The 23,793-nt window shown below is 39.2% G+C and overlaps 1 protein-coding gene across 5 annotated transcripts in view; it reads right to left on the bottom strand.

Annotated features, from left to right (window-relative positions):
- Nucleotides 1-21,189, bottom strand: part of IMPACT (impact RWD domain protein) — a 31,775-nt gene extending 10,586 nt beyond the window's left edge. The window contains exons 1-7 of one of the 5 annotated variants that reach the window (XM_061399722.1): nt 21,025-21,185; nt 19,808-19,936; nt 18,665-18,717; nt 17,729-17,791; nt 7,482-7,567; nt 3,920-4,042; nt 1,776-1,873 (exon numbers count right to left, since the gene is read on the bottom strand). In XM_061399722.1, coding sequence (XP_061255706.1) covers nt 1,776-1,873; nt 3,920-4,042; nt 7,482-7,567; nt 17,729-17,791; nt 18,665-18,717; nt 19,808-19,936; nt 21,025-21,060 — 588 coding nt within the window. In that variant the 5' untranslated portion in view covers nt 21,061-21,185. Of the gene's footprint in view, nt 1-1,775; nt 1,874-3,919; nt 4,043-7,481; nt 7,568-17,728; nt 17,792-18,664; nt 18,718-19,807; nt 19,937-21,024 lie in introns of those variants that run through there. The other 4 variants (XM_061399723.1, XM_061399725.1, XM_061399724.1 and 1 more) reach the window with 4 other exon arrangements.
- Between the last annotated feature and the right edge of the window lie 2,604 nt (nt 21,190-23,793).

Here is a 23,793-nt window from a genome sequence, read left to right on the forward strand (position 1 = left end):
AATGAAGAAAAGAACTTCCTCTTCCAGAGACTAACAGAGAATTAAAAGGCAACCTGGTGCAAAAAATTATATTCCTATACATAGGGCTTTAGAAGAACTTGGAGAGACCAAAGGGAAGAAGACTGATGCTTATTCTAAGACTTCTCTGGTTAATTTAACTTCATAGGTATACTGAAATTGTCTCTTACATTCATAAAGTTTAGGGTAGATTATAGCAGCAAGGAAGAAGAAAACAATTCTGCTGAAGAGATTGAGAAAGACATAGAACTATGAATACCATTTTTAACTGAAAAGTTTCCCTAATGATATCCTTTGGTGGCTATCAGGTCACCTAAAATCAGAAAGCTGAAAGGAAAAGGAATTCAGGTTGGAAAGACTGGGCTCAACCAGTCTGTCTACTGTCCCCCTACTTGGGTAACAACAAATCAGGCCAGGTTTTACAGAACTCCCATGTGATGTGACAAACGATTTTTTTTTTTTTTTTAGACAAATGATTTTTTAACAAGTGAGTAAGCCTCTTGAGAAATTTGTATGCAGGTCAGGAAGCAACAGTTAGAACTGGACATGGAACAACAGACTGGTTCCAAATAACAAAAGGAGTACGTTAAGGCTGTATATTGTCTCCCTGCTTATTTAACTTATATGCAGAGTACATCATGAGAAATGCTGGGCTAGAAGAAGCACAAGCTGGAATCAAGATTGCCGGGAGAAATCTCAATCACCTCAGATATGCAGATGACACCACCCTCATGGCAGAAAGTGAAGAGGAACTAAAAAGCCTCTTGATGAAAGTGAAAGTGGAGAGTGAAAAAGTAGGCTTCAAGCTCAACATTCAGAAAACGAAGATCATGGCATCCAGTCCCACCACTTCATGGGAAATAGATGGGGAAACAGTGGAAACAGTGTCAGACTTTATTTTTCTGGGCTCCAAAATCACTGCAGATGGTGACTGTAGCCATGAAATTAAAAGACGCTTACTCCTTGGAAGGAAAGTTATGACCAACCTAGATAGCATACTGAAAAGCAGAGACATTACTTTGCCAACAAAGGTCCAGCTAGTCAAGGCTATGGTTTTTCCTGTGGTCATGTATGGATGTGAGAGTTGGACTGTGAAGAAGGCTGAACGCCAAAGAATTGATGCTTTTGAATTGTGGTGTTGGAGAAGACTCTTGAGAGTCCCTTGGACTGCAAGGAGATCCAACCAGTCTACTCTGAAGGAGATTAGCCCTGGGATTTCTTTGGAAGGAATGATGCTAAAGCTGAAACTCCAGTACTTTGGCCACCTCATGCGAAGAGTTGACTCATTGGAAAAGACTCTGATGCTGGGAGGGATTGGGGGCAGGAGGAGAAGGGGACGACAGAGGATAAGATGGCTGGATGGCATCACCGCTCGATGCACATGAGTTTGAGTGAACTCCGGGAGTTGGTGATGGACAGGGAGGCCTGGCGTGCTGTGATTCATGGGGTCGCAAAGAGTCGGACACGACTGAGCGACTGAACTGAACTGAAAGCATCATAATTTTCTATACCACCAGAATAGTTTTTTCTTCTTTGAAAATCCGTTAGTTAAGCCCTAATCAGAGTCTGCATATAATTTTGAAAGCAGTCATCATAAATATTCCATGATTCCCAATAATTTGGGGGTAGAAAAATCAGCAAATAATTTTTATCTTGAATGAAAATTAAAAGCAAAAACAAATATATTATTGCAAAACCATCTGCTTGAATTACTTTGGTAAAACAACATCAAAGTGAACTGGACACAGTAAATTTACCTGTTTGGGACAAACTACTGGAGCCAAGTGTGCCTGAAAAGTACTTCTTCGGTCTGTAATAGGAATGCCATGATCAATTGGAGGTAATTCTTCTATTTCTATAAATGTAAAGAATTATGTTACTTTTAAAAATTCTTACATACAAATACTGAAAAACTGGTTAATGGTATAGTGGAGGGAGTTAGGAAAGAGATGTAAATTACATGGCCAATCAACTCAAATAACCAATACTGGTTGTCTATTAAATTACAATTTTAAGTAAAATGTTCCCCCAATATATCCTACATTAAGATAAAACTACTTGACTTATAAATGCTTCTCACCTGCTAAGTGGTCACCCAGTGAAAATGGCAGGTTGGCACACAAATCCTGGACTGTTTCAATAGTATAAGTTGGCAGAATATCTAACTTTTAAGAGTATAAGGGAGTCCTGAGACCAAAAAGATCAGCTAACAAGGAGTATTTATTTATTTTACTGTTGATGGACCTCTGGGTTGGGAAACCTATGACTTCACTTTGTACAGCTGTAATATAGTACCTTCTGTTAATAAAACCGTTCTGACTTCATAGGATTGAATTCAATATATCAATAGTACACCATATTGGTATTCCATTGAGTACTTAATTTCCAGTTATTCTGCCCTTTAAACAAGCTTAAGAACAATTAATTTTTTTCTATTTCTACAAGCCAGTTTACCTTACAAGTGATGAAATACTTCAACTAATTCATATAAAAATATTTCTGGAGCATTTTAAATAACTTGCCTCAAATCCCCGCTCTGGTTTACGGCAGGACTAGGATAAGAAGCCAGGTTTATGGAGGATGTTTGACCTTCCCCCCAGTTGTGTTCTCTTTTTGAAAAGATTGTGGCCACTGTACTGGTACACTACTAAGGTCAATACGAACTGGATGTGATTTATTATGACTTTGATTTTCATTCTTTTTAATAGTGAATCTTCTTTCTCTAAAGAAATCCTATGCCAAATCCACAAATATGTAAATGAATAAAATGGGAGCTACTCAGAGTGAAGCAGGGGCAGGTATCCTGGGTCTTCTTCCCCTACTCATTCACTTCTTTGTCCTCTCTCTTCCACTAATTTTAGGACAGTATGCAAGAACTTTAAATTTCCATTCACTATTTAAAAGGTACTATATGATAGCAGAGGAAACTCCCTATCTTCAAAGAAAATGAACATCCTCTCTGGTCTATCATGGTTTTGTAAGACACTTGAGGAACTGACGATATCATTCAAAATTTTAAAATACTAAAATGGAACATACTTTCTGATAGAAACACAGAGCTTATTTATCACAGCAACCTATTCATAAGTTGAATGCTACTCGATTATGGAATAAATTGGAGCAAAAACTAAAATCTTAAAGGCATTTCATTAGCTTTAGTTCACTGGTTGCACCTTCAATTACTGTATTTATATTTGTTAGCACAGACTAAAATTTAACTCTGAGCCATCAGTAGATCTAAGATTTTAAAAATACAAAATCAGGGTATGAATTGAAAACATTAACATAGCTTTCTTAGTTTCAATTTCTCCCATCACTAATTCAAAACTCTAATAGCAAAAAAAAAAAGAAAAACTAAATTTCTATTTTTGTCCTCACTATTCTGATAGACTTAGGAAACACCAAAATGACCAAGAGGCAGGAAAAATATAACCCAGTTCTCTGTAAATTAATAAGAATTCCTTAAAAGGTAACAGTTTACTAAATCTCTATACCATTCCAAAAACAAATCATAGTGCTACCACCCTGTGCTGTGCTGAGTCACTCAGCTGTGTCTGACTCTTGTGACCCCATGGACCGTAAGCACGCCAGGCTCCTCTGTCCACGGGGATTCTCCAGGTAAGAACACAAGGGTGCGTTGCCACGCCCTCCTCCAGGCGATCTTCCCAACCCAGGGACTGAACCCAGGTCTCCTGCATCGCAGGTGGATTCTTTACCATCTGGGCCACCAGGGAAGCCCAAGGATACTGGAGTGGGTATCCTATCCTTTCTCCAGGATATTTTCCCAACCCAGGAATCGAATCGAGGTCTCCTGCATTGCAGGTGGATTCTTTACCAGTTGATCTACCAGGGAAGCCACATCACTACTGTCCTCAAAATAAACTAGTAACATTCACTATACCTGTTCGATTTTCACTGACATCAAAATCCAAAGTTTTAACTTGATTTTCTGGTTGACATGCTAAAACAAGATCATCTTCACATTCAACGTCTTCCTCTTCAGTTTTCTTCTTTACATCTGGGCCTATGTGGGTATGAGACATTATGAGTGATCATACGACAGTAAGAAATGACACTTAAAAAACTTTGAGTCTTGATCTCTAAACATCAGTCTTCAACAGAATCAACCAGTGTTCCTACAAGTGGTTGTCTCCAAGTTGGGACAAGGAAAATGTAAGATGTAAGATGGGCTGGGACATCTTGTGATTGCAGAGAGTAAAGGAATGTTCAGAAAAAGATGGGAGCTTATAAAAAGAACACAGGAGCCCACCTGCGAGCATTCTGAAAGGCCAAATCTGGAACAATTTGAGCAACAAAATAATGACAGTATGGAATTTTAGCTCACTAAATAAAATGAGTTCATTCTAATGTAAATAAATAAATGTGGAGAAGAGACATCTTGTTCTCACAATACAATTCCAATTAACCATACCAAGAAGGAAAGAAAGAAGTGAGAATCACCATATTGTTACAACACTATATTGTTTATAAATATTGTTGGTAAGATACACTAATAGATACTAAAATCAGGGGGTGGAGGGATGAAAGTTTGAAGACAAATAGGGTATTAGCACAGCCTCAAAGTATCTCTCCCAAGAGACTTATCAACTGTGATAATTTGATATGACAACCTAGATAGACCATGGTACACAGATACTTGGTCAAACACTGTTCTACGTATTTCTGCAAAGGTATTTCTTAGATGGAATCTACATTCAAATCAGTTGACTTTGCATAAAGCAGATTGCTCTCCACAATGCAAGTGAGACTCAACCAGTTAAGGTCTTTTTTTTTTTTTTTTCACGTAAGGTCTTAAAAAGGACTGACCTCCCCAGACAAGGAGGGAATTCTGCCAACATACAACTTTCACAGCCTTGAGTTTCAGGATCATTTCTTCTCTACGTTTCCAGGCTGTCAGCCTGCCTTGCAGATTTTGGACTTTCAAGCCTCCATAATTTTGTGAGCCAATTCCTTAAAATCAATCAACCTCTCCCTCTGTCCCCAACCTTTCCTTCCCCTCACCTCTCTCTATAAATGTTGAGTTGGCCAAAAAGTTCATTCAGGTTTTTCTATCACATCTTATGGAAATCCCAAACTTTTTGACCAACCCAATACATAGATACATCCACACACACATACATACATGCATAAGACACACACATTTTATTGGTCTGTTTCTCTGGGAAACTTGATTAATATAGTAACTTTATAGTGGAGTCATTTAGCAGGTACCCCTTTAACCAAGGGATCAAGGTAAATATCACCAGTAATAAAGCGTATCGATATCATTAGCTCCTTGATATAGTGCATACACTATGCAGGACACAGTATCATTTCTGTGGTATTTTTGCCAAAATGCCTAGTCTTACTCCACTCATGAGAAAACAGTGGACAAACTCAAGGTCACGAAAGGTCATAAAAGTCAAAGAAAGAATGAAGAACTATTTATAGATTAAAGGGAAGTAAGGAGAAAAAATGCAACAAAGAATCCTGGACCAGATCTGAGAACAGCAGAAAGAACACTAGTGAAAATATTATTATATTATATTTACCAATGCTTGCTTTCTGTTCTTGATAATTATACTATGGTTATATAAGATGTTACTCAGGGAAGCAGAGTGAGGGATAGAGCAGTTATTTCTACTATTTTTGCAACTTTTCTGTAAGTCTAACATTAGTTCAGAATTTTTTAACAGTTGTAAATAACTACTTCAAGATTTAATATTTCCATAGTAGAAAAATTAAAATAATAAAGAATAAATACATACTGAAGATTAGTAGTAAAATAAAAATGAATTACTTGTCAAGTGGGTGCCCTGGAGAAGAAAATTCTCATGAGATATCCTGATCACTTCCTTTTAATATGAAGTCTAGAAAATTTTTTATTAAAAAATTCTGAAGAAAATTTTGAAAAATTATAAATTACACAACCTAAATCAGTAACTCAAAAAACTGAAGTGTGGCAAAACTAAGTTATAGATATAGGTGGGAAAGGGAAAATACCATATTAAAATCAACAATTTAAAAACCTTCCTAAGAGGTGAGTGATTCCAAAGTATTGGAGTTCTACATTTCTACTAGTATACGTAACACTTTTGCAAGTATCCCACATTCTAGAGTAGTGGAATTGGCAAAAACTGATTTTGAGACCACTCTTCTCAGATGCCCTGAAATGCCACAAAAACAGAACATGAAGCATAAAAAGTCAAGGAAAACACTTCAAAAAATACTGTCCCATGATCGGAATATCTTCAGACCATTTATCCCTTTGATTTTAATGGAAGCAGTAAAAATACTTGCTTCTATAGAAAAATTGTAAAATGCTCTGAAAAAATACATATTTCTATCAACTTCAAATGTATACTGATTTTGGTAAGGGAATCCTCAATAATTGGTTTCCTGTAAATAACCTTCTAAAAATTAGTAAACAGACTATTGAATTGTTGTTCTTTAATCCTTCTTCTCCCCAAACTGAAAACAATTCTATCAGTATAACAATAAAAGTCTATTTGGAAATAAAATCATACTTAGTAATTTACAAAAGTAAAGTCTTTTGTAGTAACTGGAGCAAAGACTAGCAAAGTAAACAGAAAACATAAGAAACTTCTATGCTGTTATGTACCTATGAGTCAACAAAAGAATAATAATAAAGCAAAATATTAATTCTCAAATGTTCTGAAATTAGATAGTGGTGATGGCTGCACAACTTTGGAATTTACTAAAAACCACTGAATATACATTTTAAAAGGTGAATGATCATAGTATATGAATTCTATCTCGATTTAAAAATCAATTTTCAAAGTCACTTTTTATACCCTAAATATTGGTCATGTTTTCCAAAGTTCTTTTTCTATAAACATAAGGCACCCCACTCCAGTACTCTTCCTGGAAAATCCCATGGACGGAGGAGCCTGGTAGGCTATAGTCCATGGGGTCGCTAAGAGTAGGACACGACTGAGCGACTTCACTTTCACTTTTCACTTTCATGCACTGGAGGAGGAAATGGCAACCCACTCCAGTGTTCTTGCCTGGAGAATCCCAGGGACGGGGGAGCCTGGTGGGCTGCCGTCTATGGGGTCGCACAGAGTCAAACACGACTGCCGCAACTTAGCAGCAGCAGCAACACTCATTTGAAGCTAATGTCTAACTTATATCAATAATGCATGAAGAATGTTACATGGTTAATATTGCCATAGAAAGCAAAGGTTTTTGAGCAAAGTTCTTTAACCATAAAATTCTATCTCTGTAAGAGCTTATTGTAATCTGAAACCAAAGAGGCTGCACCTTATTGAAAGAAATAACCATATTTACATGAGTAAAGAACTTTTCAGAGAATATATTTTATCATGTAAAACCATAAAACAGCATATAGATCTTTATATTAAAAGTTCCAGTGAGAACATATACATGAAAATTTAATTACTGTAAATTAAAAGAGCAATGATAACGTTTTTCAAACATACCTGGTTCTGTCATCTGAGATTTTTGTATCAGGACATCTCTTATTTTCTCCACCCACAAGTAAAGAATACTTTCACCAATATTCTGGCTAAACAAAATTCAGGGGAAAAATTGTTATTAAAAAAATTCTTTCTCAAATTCAAGATAATATAGACATATTTATAATCTAAGAAATTAAATTATCTCTAGCCATGTGTTTTTTTTTTCTGCCTTGCTGCGCAGTTTGTGAGATCTTAGTTCCCCAACCAGGGACTGAACCCAGGCCCTTGTAGTGATAGCTCCAAATCTTAACCACTGGACCACCAGGGAATTCCCTAGCCATGCCTTTTAAAAGGAAATTTATAAAAACATGAGATTTACTAACATTTGTAGATGAATATTTAATACATCAATATTAAAAATCCCAAATGGCTCCCAAATTAATATTGCTTACTTAAAATAAGTAGAAGAGCTACAACCAAAGAGGGGAAAGAGAATTTCTGAACTTGAACGGAATTAAGATAGACATAAATATGACTTTGTTTCTGTCAGTGAATATAACTGTAGTGCTGATGCCCAGTCACTGCTTGCTTTCCTCAACTTTTTGAACAATTTCACACCACTTATTTTGTATACTTATTTCAACAATTAAGAATACAAAGCATTTTAGAAACTCCCCAAGAAAGCCAATTTACAAGACTAAAAGACAAGCAATTTAAAGCTTTAGATTCTTATTTTGTTTTTGATATAATATTCTATTGCCCAAATTCACTTCGGTTCCAAAGAGCTGTCTGGCTGCATCAGATAATTGAGTCCATCTCGAAGGCTCACTGAGAAAAAGAAGTCATAGTTCATTTCCACAGAGTTATGTTAAATGATGGCAACAGCAATAAAATAAAGGCCCAAGTGTCTATTTTTTAGGGAATGATACTAATTTTAGATGTGTTAATATGTGTGTTTAAGGAACTCACCAAACTACTTCATAACACCTTACCCCTTCCTCTAACAGTTGCTCTTGAAACCATTATCTCTCTTTATCACCACTCATCAGCACCCAAAGGAAGCTTTCAAAACAAGCATACAGAAGAAAACAACACTGTTTTCAAATAATTTTGTACCCTCAAACACTCCCATTCCACCCATAATCCCTGAGCACTAAAACGATCCTCTGTGCTCTTTGGCAACCTGTCTTATTTAGAGAGGGCAAAAGTCAACTGGAAAAGTTTTAAAAATTAAGAACGTTGGTTGAGTTTCTTTTAAACAATTCCTACTCCCTTCCTCTCTCCTCCATAAAATAGAGAAAGGTAAAATGTATTGAATATATACTAAGCTCAAAGTACATTATATATTGATATAGCAACACATTTAATGCTCATCATTTTCTAACAGACTAGGCCTTATTTTCCCATTGTACAGATGAGAAAGCAGACCTGGAGAGATCAATTAACTTGCCTAAGACAGTCTTATAAGCAGTAAGAAGTCCAGAGCGAGAATGGGAATGCAGACTTACTCCAGAGCTCAGGTCGCCCACATCACTTTGCTCTCCTAGCAAGCAGCTGTGCCCTTAGGCAAGCAAGACACTTGAACTGCCTCAGTTTCCCCACCTACAAAACAGATTTACAGCATCTTGTCTTACTTTACAAAAGCAGTCTCTTTTCAAGTGGACCTGTCTTAATTCACTCAACAGATCTGTAAGGGCCTCGCCTTTACACCAAGCACTATGTGCAACCCTGAGGGTGTAGCAGTGAATGAGAAAACTGGGTCCCCTGTCTCAGTGCTTGCAATTATTGTTCTTAAAACTGTATGCTTTTCTATGTAATTCCCTCCATCTCCTAACACCATTCTATTGAATTCATCACATCATCATCACCACCAAAAGGAGCAGCACTAATATCTAGTGTTTATTGAACACCTACCATATGTAAGATGTAGAAAATGCTTGGTTACTCCACTTAATCTTTACAGCCCCCTTTGAGACAGGAAAATCATCTCTCTGTGAATATATATTCACATTCAGATTTGTTATTTTTGTTAGGGGACTTTTGGGGGAAGGGACAGTGGAAAATGCCCTGGAAGAATTTCTGCAGTTAATAACTAATTTTTCCTAATAAGAAGAAGACATTAAACCTTAACTCCAAATTTCCTCTCCTCTAGCCCATGGCTTCCTGAAGAAAAATATTCAACAGCACTCCATCTAACATCATTTATTGACTGTTTCCTTTGTCCCGAGTATTTAACTAGATTTACTGAAATCCAGTTTAAGGAAGTTGTAGTAGATGTGAAAGGTTTCCTGAAGAAAATGAAAATTCTTTCCCTTGAACCTCCAATTCTATCACTGATGGTGGTTTGTGTGGTGTCACTGCTCCTGCTTTTTTGTGTTTTCTCTCACGACTGTAGTTTGTAACCCCCCCTTTTTTAAAAGAAGAGTTGATTATTCAGATCTTTTAAATGCAGACTAGGATTTGGTGGTTTTCAAACTTTCACCTTCACTGTAATGAAATTTCTCACAGAACCAAAAACAAATTAAAACAGACAAAAGCTCGAGTCCTCCCTCCTGTGCCCTTCTTTTCCTGCATCGCAGTGGTCCTGGAGGAAGTTTGATGAATCCTAAAAATCGGTGCAAAATCTGAGAATACTCATTATATGGTGAGATGCTAAGCTTTTAATTTATGAAACTGTTGTGGTATAGTAGCTAAATATAAAAAGTCTAGAACAAATTTGTTTCAAATTGAATAAAAGATCAACTTGGATTAAAAATTGCTATTTTAGTCGAGACATAACTGTGATTAACTATACTTAAATAACTATAATCCAGTTCAGAACGATCAAAACAAAGTCAAGTTACTTGTGACTCTCATTTGACCTGTGGCTCTAATTTTCATACCTTTAATTCTCCAGTATGTATATTTGTTATTTAAGGGTAAAGATATTCATTAAAATGTACTACAAAGTTGCATAACCTCAGACAAATCACTCGATCTGAGTTTCCATCATCTCATTTTAAAAATGACAAAACTTGATGAGATGACTCTTCGGACAAGAACAAAAAGGAGAGTTGCTACTATACAGTGCTAAAATGTATCACATGGATTATGTCACTTAATCCTCACAATGATATTATTCTATTATCCTCATTTTACAGATGAGAAAGAGGTTGCATTATTTCAAAAACTGACCCCAGAAGCCTGCCCAAGACACCCTTAACATCACCCTGATTAAACTTCAGACAGGCACAGCTTCCTGACTCTAGGCCCTGACCTCTCTGTTCTTAGAGCATTTTCTTTAGAGATCAGATCAGATCAGTCGCTCAGTCGTATCCGACTCTTTGCGACCCCATGAATTGCAGCATGCCAGGACTCCCTATCCATCACCAACTCCTGGAGTTCACTCAGACTCACATCCATTGAGTCAGTGATGCCATCCAGCCATCTCATCCTCTGTCGTCCCCTTCTCCTCCTGCCCCCAATCCCTCCCAGCATCAGAGTCTTTTCCAGTGAGTCAACTCTTCGCATGAGGTGGCCAAAGTACTGGAGCTTCAGCTTTAGCATCATTCCTTCCAAAGAAATCCCAGGGCTGATCTCCTTCAGAATGGACTGGTTGGATCTCCTTGCAGTCCAAGGGACTCTCAAGAGTCTTCTCCAACACCACAGTTCAAAAGCATCAATTCTTCGGCGCTCAGCCTCCTTCACAGTCCAACTCTCACATCCATACATAACCACAGGAAAAACCATAGCCTTGATTAGACGGACCTTTTTTGGCAAAGTAATGTCTCTGCTTCTGAATATGCTATCTAGGTTGGACATAACTTTCCTTCCAAGGAGTAAACGTCTTTTAATTTCATGGCTGCAGTCACCATCTGCAGTGATTTTGGAGCCCAGAAAAATAAAGTCTGACACTGTTTCCACTGTTTCCTCATCTATTTCCCATGAAGTGGTGGGACCGGATGCCATGATCTTCATTTTCTGAATGTTGAGCTTTAAGCCAACTTTTTCACTCTCCACTTTCACTTTCATCAAAAGGCTTTTGAGTTCCTCTTCACTTTCTGCCATAAGGGTGGTATCATCTGCATATCTGAGGTTATTGGTATTTCTCCCGGCAATCTTGATTCCAGCTTGTGTTTCTTCCAGTCCAGCGTTTCTCATGATGTACTCTACATATAAGTTAAATAAACAGGGTGACAATATACAGCCTTGACATACTCCTTTTCCTATTTGGAACCAGTCTGTTGTTCCATGTCCAGTTCTAACTGTTGCTTCCTGATCTGCATACAAATTTCTCAAGAGGCAGATCAGGGGGTCTGGTATTCCCATCTCTTTCAGAATTTTCCACATTTTATTGTGATCCACACAGTCAAAGGCTTTGGCATAGTCAATAAAGCAGAAATAGATGTTTTTCTGGAACTCTCTTGCTTTTTCAATGATCCAGCGGATGTTGGCAATTTGATCTCTCGTTCCTCTGCCTTTTCTAAAACCAGCTTGAATATCAGGAAGTTCACGGTTCATGTATTGCTCAAGCCTGGCTTGGAGAATTTTGAGCATTACTTTACTAGCGTGTGAGATGAGTGCAATTGTGCGGTAGTTTGAGCATTCTTTGGCATTGCCTTTCTTCGGGATTGGAATGAAAACTGACCTTTTCCAGTCCTGTGGCCACTGCTGAGTTTTCCAAATTTGCTGGCATATTGAGTGCAGCACTTTTACAGCATCATCTTTCAGGATTTGGAATAGCTCAACTGGAATTCCATCATCTCCACTAGCTTTGTTCATAGTGATGCTTTCTAAGGCCCACTTGACTTCACATTCCAGGATGTCTGGCTCTAGGTCAGTGATCACACCATCGTGATTATCTGGGTCGTGAAGATCTTTTTTGTACAGTTCTTCCGTGTATTCTTGCCATCTCTTCTTAATATCTTCTGCTTCTGTTAGGTCCATACCATTTCTGTCCTTTATCGACCTCATCTTTGCATGAAATGTTCCTTTGGTATCTCTGATTTTCTTGAAGAGATCCCTAGTCTTTCCCATTCTGTTGTTTTCCTCTATTTCTTTGCATTGATCGCTGAAGAAGGCTTTATCTCTTCTTGCTATTCTTTGGAACTCTGCATTCAGATGTTTATATCTTTCCTTTTCTCCTTTGCTTTTCGCTTCTCTTCTTTTCACAGCTATTTGTAAGGCCTCCCCAGACAGCCATTTTGCTTTTTTGCATTTCAGCATTTTCTTTAGAGAACCTGTCATGAATTCTTCTTTTGCTCCTTTGGAATTATGAGTATATTTTTAGAAGCTATGTCAGCTTTAGAACCAAGAAGTGTCTTTCTCAGGGACCTGGGAGCCATTCTTCTGAAATGCAGTCATAGAGGAAGAGAATGCCCTGTTGCCGAGTCTCTGTTAGAAGGAGCATCTTAACTACTGATGAGCCACGATCTGCACAGACAGATGGCCTGACCACGGAGAAACACTCTTGCAAACTCAGGAAGTAACTTAATGTGCTGGACACTCTCTGATCAACCTCCCCCAGCATTCCCCTGTGCTTTTCTACAGCTTAGCACAGCTTATCCCAGCCCTCAAAACCCTGCTGCCTTTTGTTTCAGCCAGTTGAGTTCAGACCGAGTTCTGTCTCTCCCCTGTTACAATAGTCTTGAAGAGAATATTCCTCGCCTGTTTAACTTGGTTTGGTGCACTTTCTGCTTTGACAAGCCTCATTCTCTAGGTTCCAAATCTAAGACTTCATGTGATACACCATACTGTGAAGAGCTGTGGGAAATTAATCATTTTCTTGGATTTAAAAGTAAATATTGTTGAAATGAACTATCATAAATTCAAATTTTAAAAATGTTTAATCTTTTTCATTTTTCTGTTAATACCAAGTGGTATAATGTTTGAAATATTTTTTTAAATCTGTCATTTACCTTTTGTTTTATAAAAATCATTATTTTCATATATTCAAAATATTCATGTTTAAAATGCAAAATGTTTAAACAAAAATAAGGTATAATAAGCAAATAACTCTACATCTACCCAATCACCAAATACTAGTTTATGCTCTTCAGTATTCCTCTAACTGACCATTCTTCTCCCCTACATTCTTGTTGCCTCAGTAAAGATCTCCCCTGTCTCCCTTCTAGTTATTGACTGCTGCTCTGATGGAGTCCCTTCCTTCAGACTCTTCACTGCCCACCCTCCACACTGCCACATGGATCTGATTACATCATTCCCCTGCCTAAAATGCCTGGAGCCTACAAGACAATGTCCAAGCTCCTTACCCCAGGTAACAGATTCTTCTTACACCTATCAATTCCTATCCCCAGCATATCAGACTATTTGTTGAACTCTGCAGTTCCTTCTATCTGAAAATCTCTCCCTTTCTGATTATCTGCCAAGCACCACACCCAAAGGTCACCTTCACAATGGAACCCTCCTTTACAACCTCACCACATTCCCAGAGACCTCTAAAAGGAATAGCACTTGGTCCAAACCGCTCAGCAATTACATCACTATAATGCATTGGTATACATCTGTCTAAATGTTTAAACTCCAAACTCCTAACAAGAGTGCTAGCAAATAGAAAAACTTATAAAATGTTTACTGGACAAGACTGTTAGCTTTCAGACTTCTTCCTTCCTTGCATAAAAGAAAACATAGTTCACATTCTTATCTAGGCAAAAAAATATTTCAGCAGTCAAAATGATTCTAAATAAATATGAAGATCTTGATAATGTTACAATATTTAGAACATAATGAAACTATAAACATTAAGAACTATATTTACACATTTTAAATGTTTACTTTTCAATGACCAATAGCATTTCACTTGTTGCCCCTTGCTGGGATTTTATGGGAATATATCATTAAAAGTTGTCACACAAAACTTTTAAAAACACAATCTACATTTCTACCTAGACCACATGTGTGAAAAGAATACTACTGGACTAGGGTTATTTTCAAGTGCTTTTAATAAACAAGATGGGACGAACCATATCCTATCTTCAGAACAAACTGCTTTGTTATTTCTGATCCTTCCTAATTCTCTAATAGCTCAAGAGAACTAGCTAAGGAGAACAGCAAGTTGTGCCCTATAGGAGGGTATCTCTTAATAAAGGGGGCACTTCGGGGTAGAAAAAAAGGCAGATGGAAAGCCATTTCAGAGTGCATGACACTGTGCAAAATAGGAGAAAAATCTCACTGATGAATATGACTAACAGGACGGAAGGCAAGTGTGGGAAGATTTTCCAAGAAGAGGAAGTGTTCAACACCACCAAAAGTTACAGAGGCCAAATAAGATAAGAACTGAAAATTGACCATAAGATGTACAATTATGACATCCTTGCTGAGCAAATCTGCAGTGTTATTTATCTTATTCTACTTTAGGGGGTACATTGGTAAATAGGCATAAATAAAAGATTACAGAACGAAGTTTGCTGGGGGCACAAAAGTTGGAATGGCCAGTAAGATCATGGACAGAAAACATGTAATATCTATATTCTGAGGATGATGGAAAATGGGAGCATCTCCCATTGATATCTCCAGTTCAAGGTTACTTCTTGAGTCAAATGTAAACCTAGGGACTCAAGGAAGACCACACTTCCTCTTGGTAGGAACCAACAGAATCAATTCCATGAAGACTTAGCATTTTTAAATTTAATATTCTGTGAGGAAAAGAACCCTGGTATAGACACAAAGCAAATTTGGAAAACTCAGCAGTGGCCACAGGACTGGAAAAGGTCAGTTTTCATTCCAATCCCAGAGAGGCAATGCCAAAGAATGCTCAAACTACCACACAATTGCACTCATCTCACACGCTAGTAAAGTAATGCTCAAAATTCTCCAAGCCAGGCTTCAGCAATATGTGAACCATGAACTTCCTGATGTTCAAGCTGGTTTTAGAAAAGGCAGAGGAACGAGAGATCAAATTGCCAACATCCGATGGATCATGGAAAAAGCAAGAGAGTTCCAGAAAAACATCTATTTCTGCTTTATTGACTATGCCAAAGCCTTTGACTGTGTGGATCACAAGAAACTGTGGAAAACTCTGAAAGAGATGGGAATACCAGACCACCTGACCTGCCTCTTGAGAAATTTGTATGCAGATCAGGAAGCAACAGTTAAAACTGGACAGACTGGTTCCAAATAGGAAAAGGAGTTCGTCAAGGCTGTATACTGTCACCCTGTTTATTTAACTTATATGTAGAGTACATCATGAGAAACGCTGGACTGGAAGAAACACAAGCTGGAATCAAGATTGCCGGGAGAAATATCAATAACCTCAGATATGCAGATGACACCACCCTTATGGCAGAAAGTGAAGAGGAATTCAAAAGCCTTTTGATGAAAGTGAAAGTGGAGAGTGAAAAAGTTGGCTTAAAGCTCAACATTCAGAAAATGAAGATCATGGCATCCGGTCCCACCACTTCATGGGAAATAGATGGGGAAACAGTGGAAACAGTGTCAGACTTTATTTTTCTGGGCTCCAAAATCACTGCAGATGGTGAATGCAGCCATGAAATTAAAAGACACTTACTCCTTGGAAGGAAAGTTATGACCAACCTAGATAGTATATTCAAAAGCAGAAACATTACTTTGCCAACAAAGGTCCGTCTAGTCAAGGCTATGGTTTTTCCAGTGGTCATGTACGGATGTGAGAGTTGGACTGTGAAGAAAGCTGAGTGCTGAAGAATTGATGCTTTTGAACTGTGGTGTTGGAGAAGACTCTTGAGAGTCCCTTGGACTGCAAGGAGATCCAACCAGTCCATTCTGAAGGAGATCAGCCCTGGGATTTCTTTGGAAGGAATGATGCTAAAGCTGAAGCTCCAGTACTTTGGCCACCTCATGCGAAGAGTTGACTCACTGGAAAAGACTCTGATGCTGGGAGGGATTGGGGGCAGGAGGAGAAGGGGACGACAGAGGATGAGATGGCTGGACGGCATCACTGACTTGATGGATGTGAGTCTGAGTGAATTCTGGGAGTTGGTGATGGACAGGGAGGCCTGGCGTGCTGCAATTCATGGGGTCGCAAAGAGTCAGACACGACTGAGCGACTGATCTGATCTGATAGACACAAAGTGGGTTTTCTCACTGTGCCAGGTGGGGAGGCCACCTAGAACGCGTAAGACAACTCTTACCAGTTCCTGGATTACAGTAAAGCTGATATTCCAGAACATTATTTGTTGTACTAAATTAATATATCTCAATACAATTCACCCGAATCACAGAAACACCTTCTCTGGACTACTGTACCAGCCTCCTGATTGATATCCCAAATCTAGTTGCCCGCTTCCAGTCAGTTCTCCACCTGGACACAGAACAGGGTTTTCAAAATGAAAGTCTCACCACAAATCATAGTACTTCTCGGCTCTTCTGAGCTTCCCACAGGTCTCAGGACAAAGACAGACACTCCACACAGCCTACAGAACTCTCCATAACTTCCCCTGCTCACCTCACTGCTTCCTTTCCCACCATGCTCCCTTTTCCAACACCCCCTCCTTATACCACCATTATTTTGTGTCTTCATATGTTCCAAACTCCTTGACACAGAGCCTCTGCACGTGCTGTGGTCTTTCACTGGAGTTCTTTTCATTTAAGTAACTCAGCTCTTAAGTCAAACAAGTCATCACTCACCTCCTACTAGGTCAGGTCTTACTTCAAACTCATCACTACACATTAATATCCTTCTTTCATAGAACTTATCACAGTTGCAGTTTGACATTCATTTTTACAGAGTTATCAGTAATATCTCCCCTACCAGCAAATTCTAAATGCTATGAAAACTGGGACCATTTCTGTTTCTACTAATTCTATATATCCAGGATCTAGTATAATACCTGCTATGTAGCATCTGCTGAATGAATGAGTGAAAAATACAGTATACTATCAATAGACTCTCAGTCCTATGGCCTAATACAAGAACATTACCATTAACAGTACATGGTAGTTTAAGGAATGGTTATGCTTAGGATTCTGCTGTTACCAGTTTCATTCAACATAGCCTATGAAAATATCAAAATAAGAACAGTGTCTCTGAATTTACTTTCACAGCTAGCTAAGTGTTTTTATAGCTATTAGGTCTAAATAATACTTTTATTTTTGTTTCTAAATAGAATTTTATATCAAATGTATATATAAAACTATATAACTAATCTTTCAAGGATTCTTCAACTGTATTCTTTTTGTTAATGGAAAAACAGCTTAACATAAAGTTTACAAAACAGCCTAATATATCACAGTTCCAACAAAGCCCATAACAGAATCACTAATAGCATTGTTTTTAATCATCTATTACTTACATGTATATTTCCTCAAGGCTATTTGATAAATCTGCCCGTTCTTGCCCTTTAAGCCAAGGAGCACTAAGATTAAATAAAACAAAATAAAGATGATTACTCAAAGACTGTGTTTATATCACAAAGAAAAAATACTGATTAATCACAAACTGATTTTAAGTTTTAAAATTTTTCTACTTTGATCAAAATATTATTTTATGTTATATAAATCTATACAGTTCCAAAATGCTTTCATTTGCATTAACTCATTTAGTCCTCTTAGGAAACCATGATGACACCAACACCATCATTATTCAATTAAAATATAGTTTAAAAAATGGAGTGCATAAGATATCATAAAAGCTGCCTAAGTTTACCTAAGTGGCAGAATATGTTCCAGAATCTATATTTCCAAATTCACAGCATTTGCCACACAACCAGAGTTCCCAATTTTTTCTAACTGATGTCCCCAAAAACAACTCTAACAAGTAAGTCAATTGCCACATGACTGTAAATCAACTTTCTCTGAAAAGAGCACTTATGTTTATAAGCTCTCTATAGGCATATCTTTCATTTTCAATGAATAAAAATGAAAAATTACAGAACCATGAGTGATAGCAAACTTTACTGCTGTGGTTTTAAAACACTCAGGGAAACAGGTTAGGAGTGAGTCTACAGACCAAGGTTTCTAGATTACTAGATTGTCTAACGAGGAAGATTTCCTTCCCCATCTCTAATGACATTCTGTAGCTATTTTATCCCCTATGAATCCTTTGATTCTTTTATACTAAGTGGCAAATGTCAGTGTGTTTTTACATAATTTAATTTTTAAATGTTAATACTCTACATTAACTCTAATTTTAATTTCTATATACATTTTGACATTTAAACACAGGGTACAGTACAATCTTTGCAAAGTAAAACTTTTTATAAAAATATAAATGTAGAAATATAGCTTACTTCAGTTGATAAATAGGTGGAGCTGTACCTGGGTATTCATTTGGTAGCATCACCTACAAAGCAGTTTAAAAACAAACCTGCTTATATTTTATCGTGGTTCAAAAACAACAACACTCATAAAGCCAGTCACCAGACAGATTTCTAACTTGCCAAACTAAGACACAAAACCATTGTTATATCAAATTTCAGAATCGAATTCCCTCCTCACATTTATGCTTCCACCTTAAATATGTTGTTAGAGTTAGTTGCTCAGTTGTGTCCGACTCTTTGCAACCCCATTAACTGTAGCTCACCAGGCTCCTCTGTCCATGAATTCTCCAGGCAAGAATACTGGAGTGGGTTGCCATTCCCTTCTCTAGGATAAATATGTTGTTAAGATGATGCCAACTTTTAAAGGAGATTATTTGCTGAGAAAGTATAAAAGCAATTAAATTTAGAAAAAGTGGGGTGGACAAAGACAAAGGGAAACTGAAATAGAGTCATTATACCCCAACCCCGGATGACAAGGGTGGCATTATAACATGTTCCAGATATTTTTAAGAAATTAAAAAAAAAATCCTACCAAATACTATTAAATAGCTAACAGTTATTAGAAAACCATGCATGTTTCTTTTGAAATCAGTATTACTATAAAAATGAATACTGATAAAAACTCAATTCGGCATCTTTTATGTTGGAAGTGCAGTCACCAAAGAATAAGCATTAAACACAAAGCTGTAACTGTTCCTGTATGTATCCTAACCACAACTGATTCCCAGTTAACAAAGAAATGAGTTATCTACTCTATGAACCATCTAAATTACTAACCTATTCTTTCTCAGAAAATGCTAGCCATCTTCCCAGGTTTATACCCTCCTCTATTAAATGGAGAAGATAATGAAAGGAAGTGAAACTCAAGTCTGCCAAAGGTACATGAAGAACACTTCAATAACTGGCATAGGAAAGACCGATATTATCAATGAAAGCATTACTGGAGAGTGATCTAACTACCCATACATTTAGATCATCAATCGTTAACAAAAGTCAGCAACGAAATGACAGATCAGAACAAGTCACACAAGAAAAATTAGAGGAATACAACAGTAGTCAATAATACAAAGTCAATACTGTAACTGGAAAACGGCTGTAGATGAAGAAAAATACCTGTAAGCAAAGTGTCCACTTGGGGTCATCTATATCGTCGCTAATTCGAATACAAAATATTTTGGCGCAGTCATCAATGACACACCATTCCTCGCCATATATAGCAGCCATTGCTTCAATTTCCTCATTCTGAAAGAGGTTGATGAGGGGAAAAAGCCAAAAATTTTTTGACTACCTTAAAAACTCTGAGTCTTCCTTATTATAAGGTATTTGCATTTAACGTAACCATTTTGGGTGAAGGAGCCCTAAAGGAACGACACCAAATGTTCTCAGCAGTGGGTCAAAATGTCCTACTCCTGGGTACCAGACTCTATAGCAATGACGGGCCCAACCTTGCTACTACATCCCTGTGCTTTTGACCACTACTGAGCCAAAATATATACGCACTCCTATACTCTGTATGAGATTCACAAGTGAAAGGATAAACGTATCTTCTCTGCTCCACCTTCTCTTTTTAACAGGTAACCCCTCCCACCCGCCCCCCCCAACCCCTGGACCACTGCTACCCATCATGTTTGCCCTTATATTACTACTGCCTATCTCCTGCTTCGTTTTGTTTTGAATTTGGCCACCAGGCTGGGTGATTGTTGGGGTTTTGGTAATCAAATCCTCGAAACGTTTCAGAAATTACTTTTGGTTTCAGGTTAAGAATAAAACGGGATCTAAAAGTAAAAATGAGGTGCAACCTACACTTCCAACATTGTATGATCTCATTTTGTCCTTAGGGCCCATTAGGAAAAGCTTCAATAACGCCCACGTGAGCCACGCACTGGGGGTAAGCTCAAGCCCAAGAGCATTAGATCCACGGGTCCTCAGGGGACTCCAGGGTCCGTGTTGTAATTGCCCCTTTTGCAAACGCAGAAACTGGGGTCTTAAGTGGACACTCCAAGGTCACCCGGCAGAGACAGGCTGGGAAGCAGAACCCTGGTTTCTGCCTCCAGCCCGGCGCTGCTGAGTCGCGTGCTGATGGTTGACGATGGCACCGTCCAAGGCAGGCCCAGCGCGCCGACGCCCGGGAGCCGCCAGCGCGAGACATGGCCTGAGCTCAGGCGCCGGGAAAATGGGACGCGGCTGAGCGAATGGCGCAGCCTCAGCCCCTGGCGGTGCGGGCGAAACCGGGGGTGGCCCCGGGCAGAAGCCCCCTCGGCCGAGGAGGCCCGGGGCGGCGAGACGAGGCCGAGCCGAGCCTGGAGGTCGGCGCCCCGCCGGGGCCTCACCTGCCTCTGGTCGCTGCCTGCGTCCCCCTCAGCCATGTGGCCCCGGGAGCTGCCGGGCGGCCGCCGGGCGGCCACCGCCTGCCCAGGTCCGGAGTGCGGGGGCGGGGCGCTGCGGCAGTGAGCGGAGCGCGGGCTGCAGCGAGACTCGACCCGGAACCGCAACCCCGCCACGCCGCGCGGCTCGCCTCTGCTTCCGGGTTGCGGGCCAGGTTGAGCAGGGGGCTGCCGGCGCTAGGGTCTCGTCACGCCAGCCTCTTCCGACCTCTTCCGCCGCGCCTCGGAACGCAGTCCCTTCCAAGCAGCGGCAGGAGTCCACTTGCAATTTGCTCCTGAAACTCGCCGCGGCTGGGAGCTTCTGCTCGCCCACGGCGCCGTCGGTGCCATCGAACCCACCTGGAGACTGGAGAGTCGGGTTCACCGCAGCGTCCCAGGAAGGGACTCACCGCAGCCCACAGCCCAAGACTCATCTTTGCATTTTAAGCAGGGTGGTGGTGTTTTGTTTTACGTGTTTTAAGATGTTTTTTTGATTTGAACAAGGGTAAGTTTAATTTCCCCAAAACTATAGAGCAGGAGAAGGCAGAAGGCAATTTTGAAAACCTGCTGAAAAACTTAGCATTCGCTGTTGTCTTATGATAATTTTCTTGGGTGTTCTTGGACTATTTTTCCGGAAGAGCTTTCGTTCAAGACGCTAGGCTTTACCAGTCAACATAAAGGTCGTTGTTTCACTGTCCCAAAATTTGGGTCTGTTTGTGTCGTTTCTCTCCTGTCCCCAACCCATGCATTCCTGTATATTGGTTGTGGCTAACATGTGTCACTTTAGATGAGACATCTTAATCAAGTCCCTTAATGTCTTACTCGAAACACAGTTCATCCCCTTTTGCTTCACTTTCATCACGCACACACACAAACTCAAAATATTGCATCTTTCCTCTGTCTTGTCTTCCCTAATCACGGGCGTGTTTTATTCCCTCTTTAAAACACTTATCTGAATCAGGAGAATTACAAAAAGAATTCCACCCGAATTAACTTTGAAGGGATCTTATTGTAAGTCTTGTGGATTTATTAATTCAACAGACATTTATTAGGTTCTTACTGTGTTAAACTTTCGAAATGAAGATTTAGATGTTGTGCATTGTCTTTAAGAAGCTAAAATGAGGGAGAACAAAAGTAAATTAGTATTTAAATGGGTGGGAATTAATATCCTGTTTGTAGCCCAAGGAAGGGCCTCTACTGAATGCCTTCGCTCTTCTCTTGAAACGATCACATTGTTTGTTAATCGGCTATGAGTTAATAGAAATTTTAAGATTTTTTTTTTTTTTAAAGGAAGGGCCATCTATTCTAATTTTATTGGGCTTCTCCTTCCAGAGGATGCTTGAAGTGAGTTACGGAAGAAGAGGTAGAGATTAGCTAATTGAAAAAGGAAGAAAATTGTTTCCGATGGAGAAAAAAATATTGGCAGAAAAATCGTGGCCCATTTAGGAAACATCATGCATTTCATTGCCTCTGACATCACAGCTGTCAACCTCTTTTTGTCATATGACTTGCATAATCCCTTTATGATTGTCTCCATAAATCTGCATATGTGCACTCATTTTGGTTCCAAGAGAAGGCCTGAAGGACTTAGCCCTCTTTCGTCTCAGTCACACCCCCTTCCTCCAATTATTTGATTTGGATAGTATGTTTTCCTTCATCTTCAATAGAAGCAGTTTTAAACTCCTCCTTCCAATCAAGTAGGGCCCCAAAGTTCATGTGCGACCAGTCCATCGCGGTTATTTTCTTCTTGGTGAGGATTTGCCTGAAAGTTCCCTGAGGTTTGGGCTTCCCTGGTGGCGCTAGTGGCAAAGAACCCACCTGCCAATGCAGGAGACATAGATGATCCTTGGGTCAGGAAGATCGCCTGGAAGAGGGCAAGGAACCAGTCCAGTATTCTTGCCTGGAGAATCCCATGGATAGAGGAACCTGGCAGCTGTCATCCATAGGATGGCAAAGAGTTGGACACGACTGAAGCAATGTAGCATGCACACACGCACTGTGAGGTTTGGCCACTGTGCATCTCCAGGTCGCCTGAAGCTTTCTGCAGTTACCATCCTAATACTACCTAGATGACCATCTATTCTTAAACAGCTGTTTTTCTTCCTTCACTCTGAACTCTACTGATCTCTTCTTAACATCTTACAACTTCTGTTGCAAAAAATAGGAACTGTCACCCTTAAAGAAGAAGAAGAAAAAAAAGCCATAGAATCCTTTCTTCAGTGAAAGCTTATGTAAAACAGATTAGGTTGTTCTGCCTGAAATAGTGGTATTGGGCCTGAAGTCCCAACTACCTAGCAACTTCCCTCCCAGTGGACCTGCAAAGACATTCAACCCAGATTTTAAAACTATTGCATTAAAATAGAAAACAATGTGCAGCACAATTTAACCTTCTAAACAAGGCATAGTATTAGTATATCTAGTTTCTCATACATAGCACCTCTTTTCTTGCCACATACATCAACCCAGTCTATTTTACCTTCTGGAGATTGCACCCATGAGTTTCTATTGATTCCTACTTCATAGCTAGAGTCTTTAAATCTTTTGAGCTCAGATTCTAAATTGAAGTTACTCTTTCTGCCAAATGCACAAAACAAAAATATTTACAGCACCACTTTATGAAATGATTCATTTTCAAGGCATCAACTGCTGCTGCTGCTGCTAAGTCACTTCAGTCGTGTCCGACTCTGTGTGACCCCATAGGCGGAAGCCCACCAGGCTCCCCCATCCCTGGGATTC

This window comes from Bos javanicus, chromosome 24 (assembly GCF_032452875.1).
Source record: "Bos javanicus breed banteng chromosome 24, ARS-OSU_banteng_1.0, whole genome shotgun sequence".
NCBI classification, from domain to species: domain Eukaryota; kingdom Metazoa; phylum Chordata; class Mammalia; order Artiodactyla; family Bovidae; genus Bos; species Bos javanicus.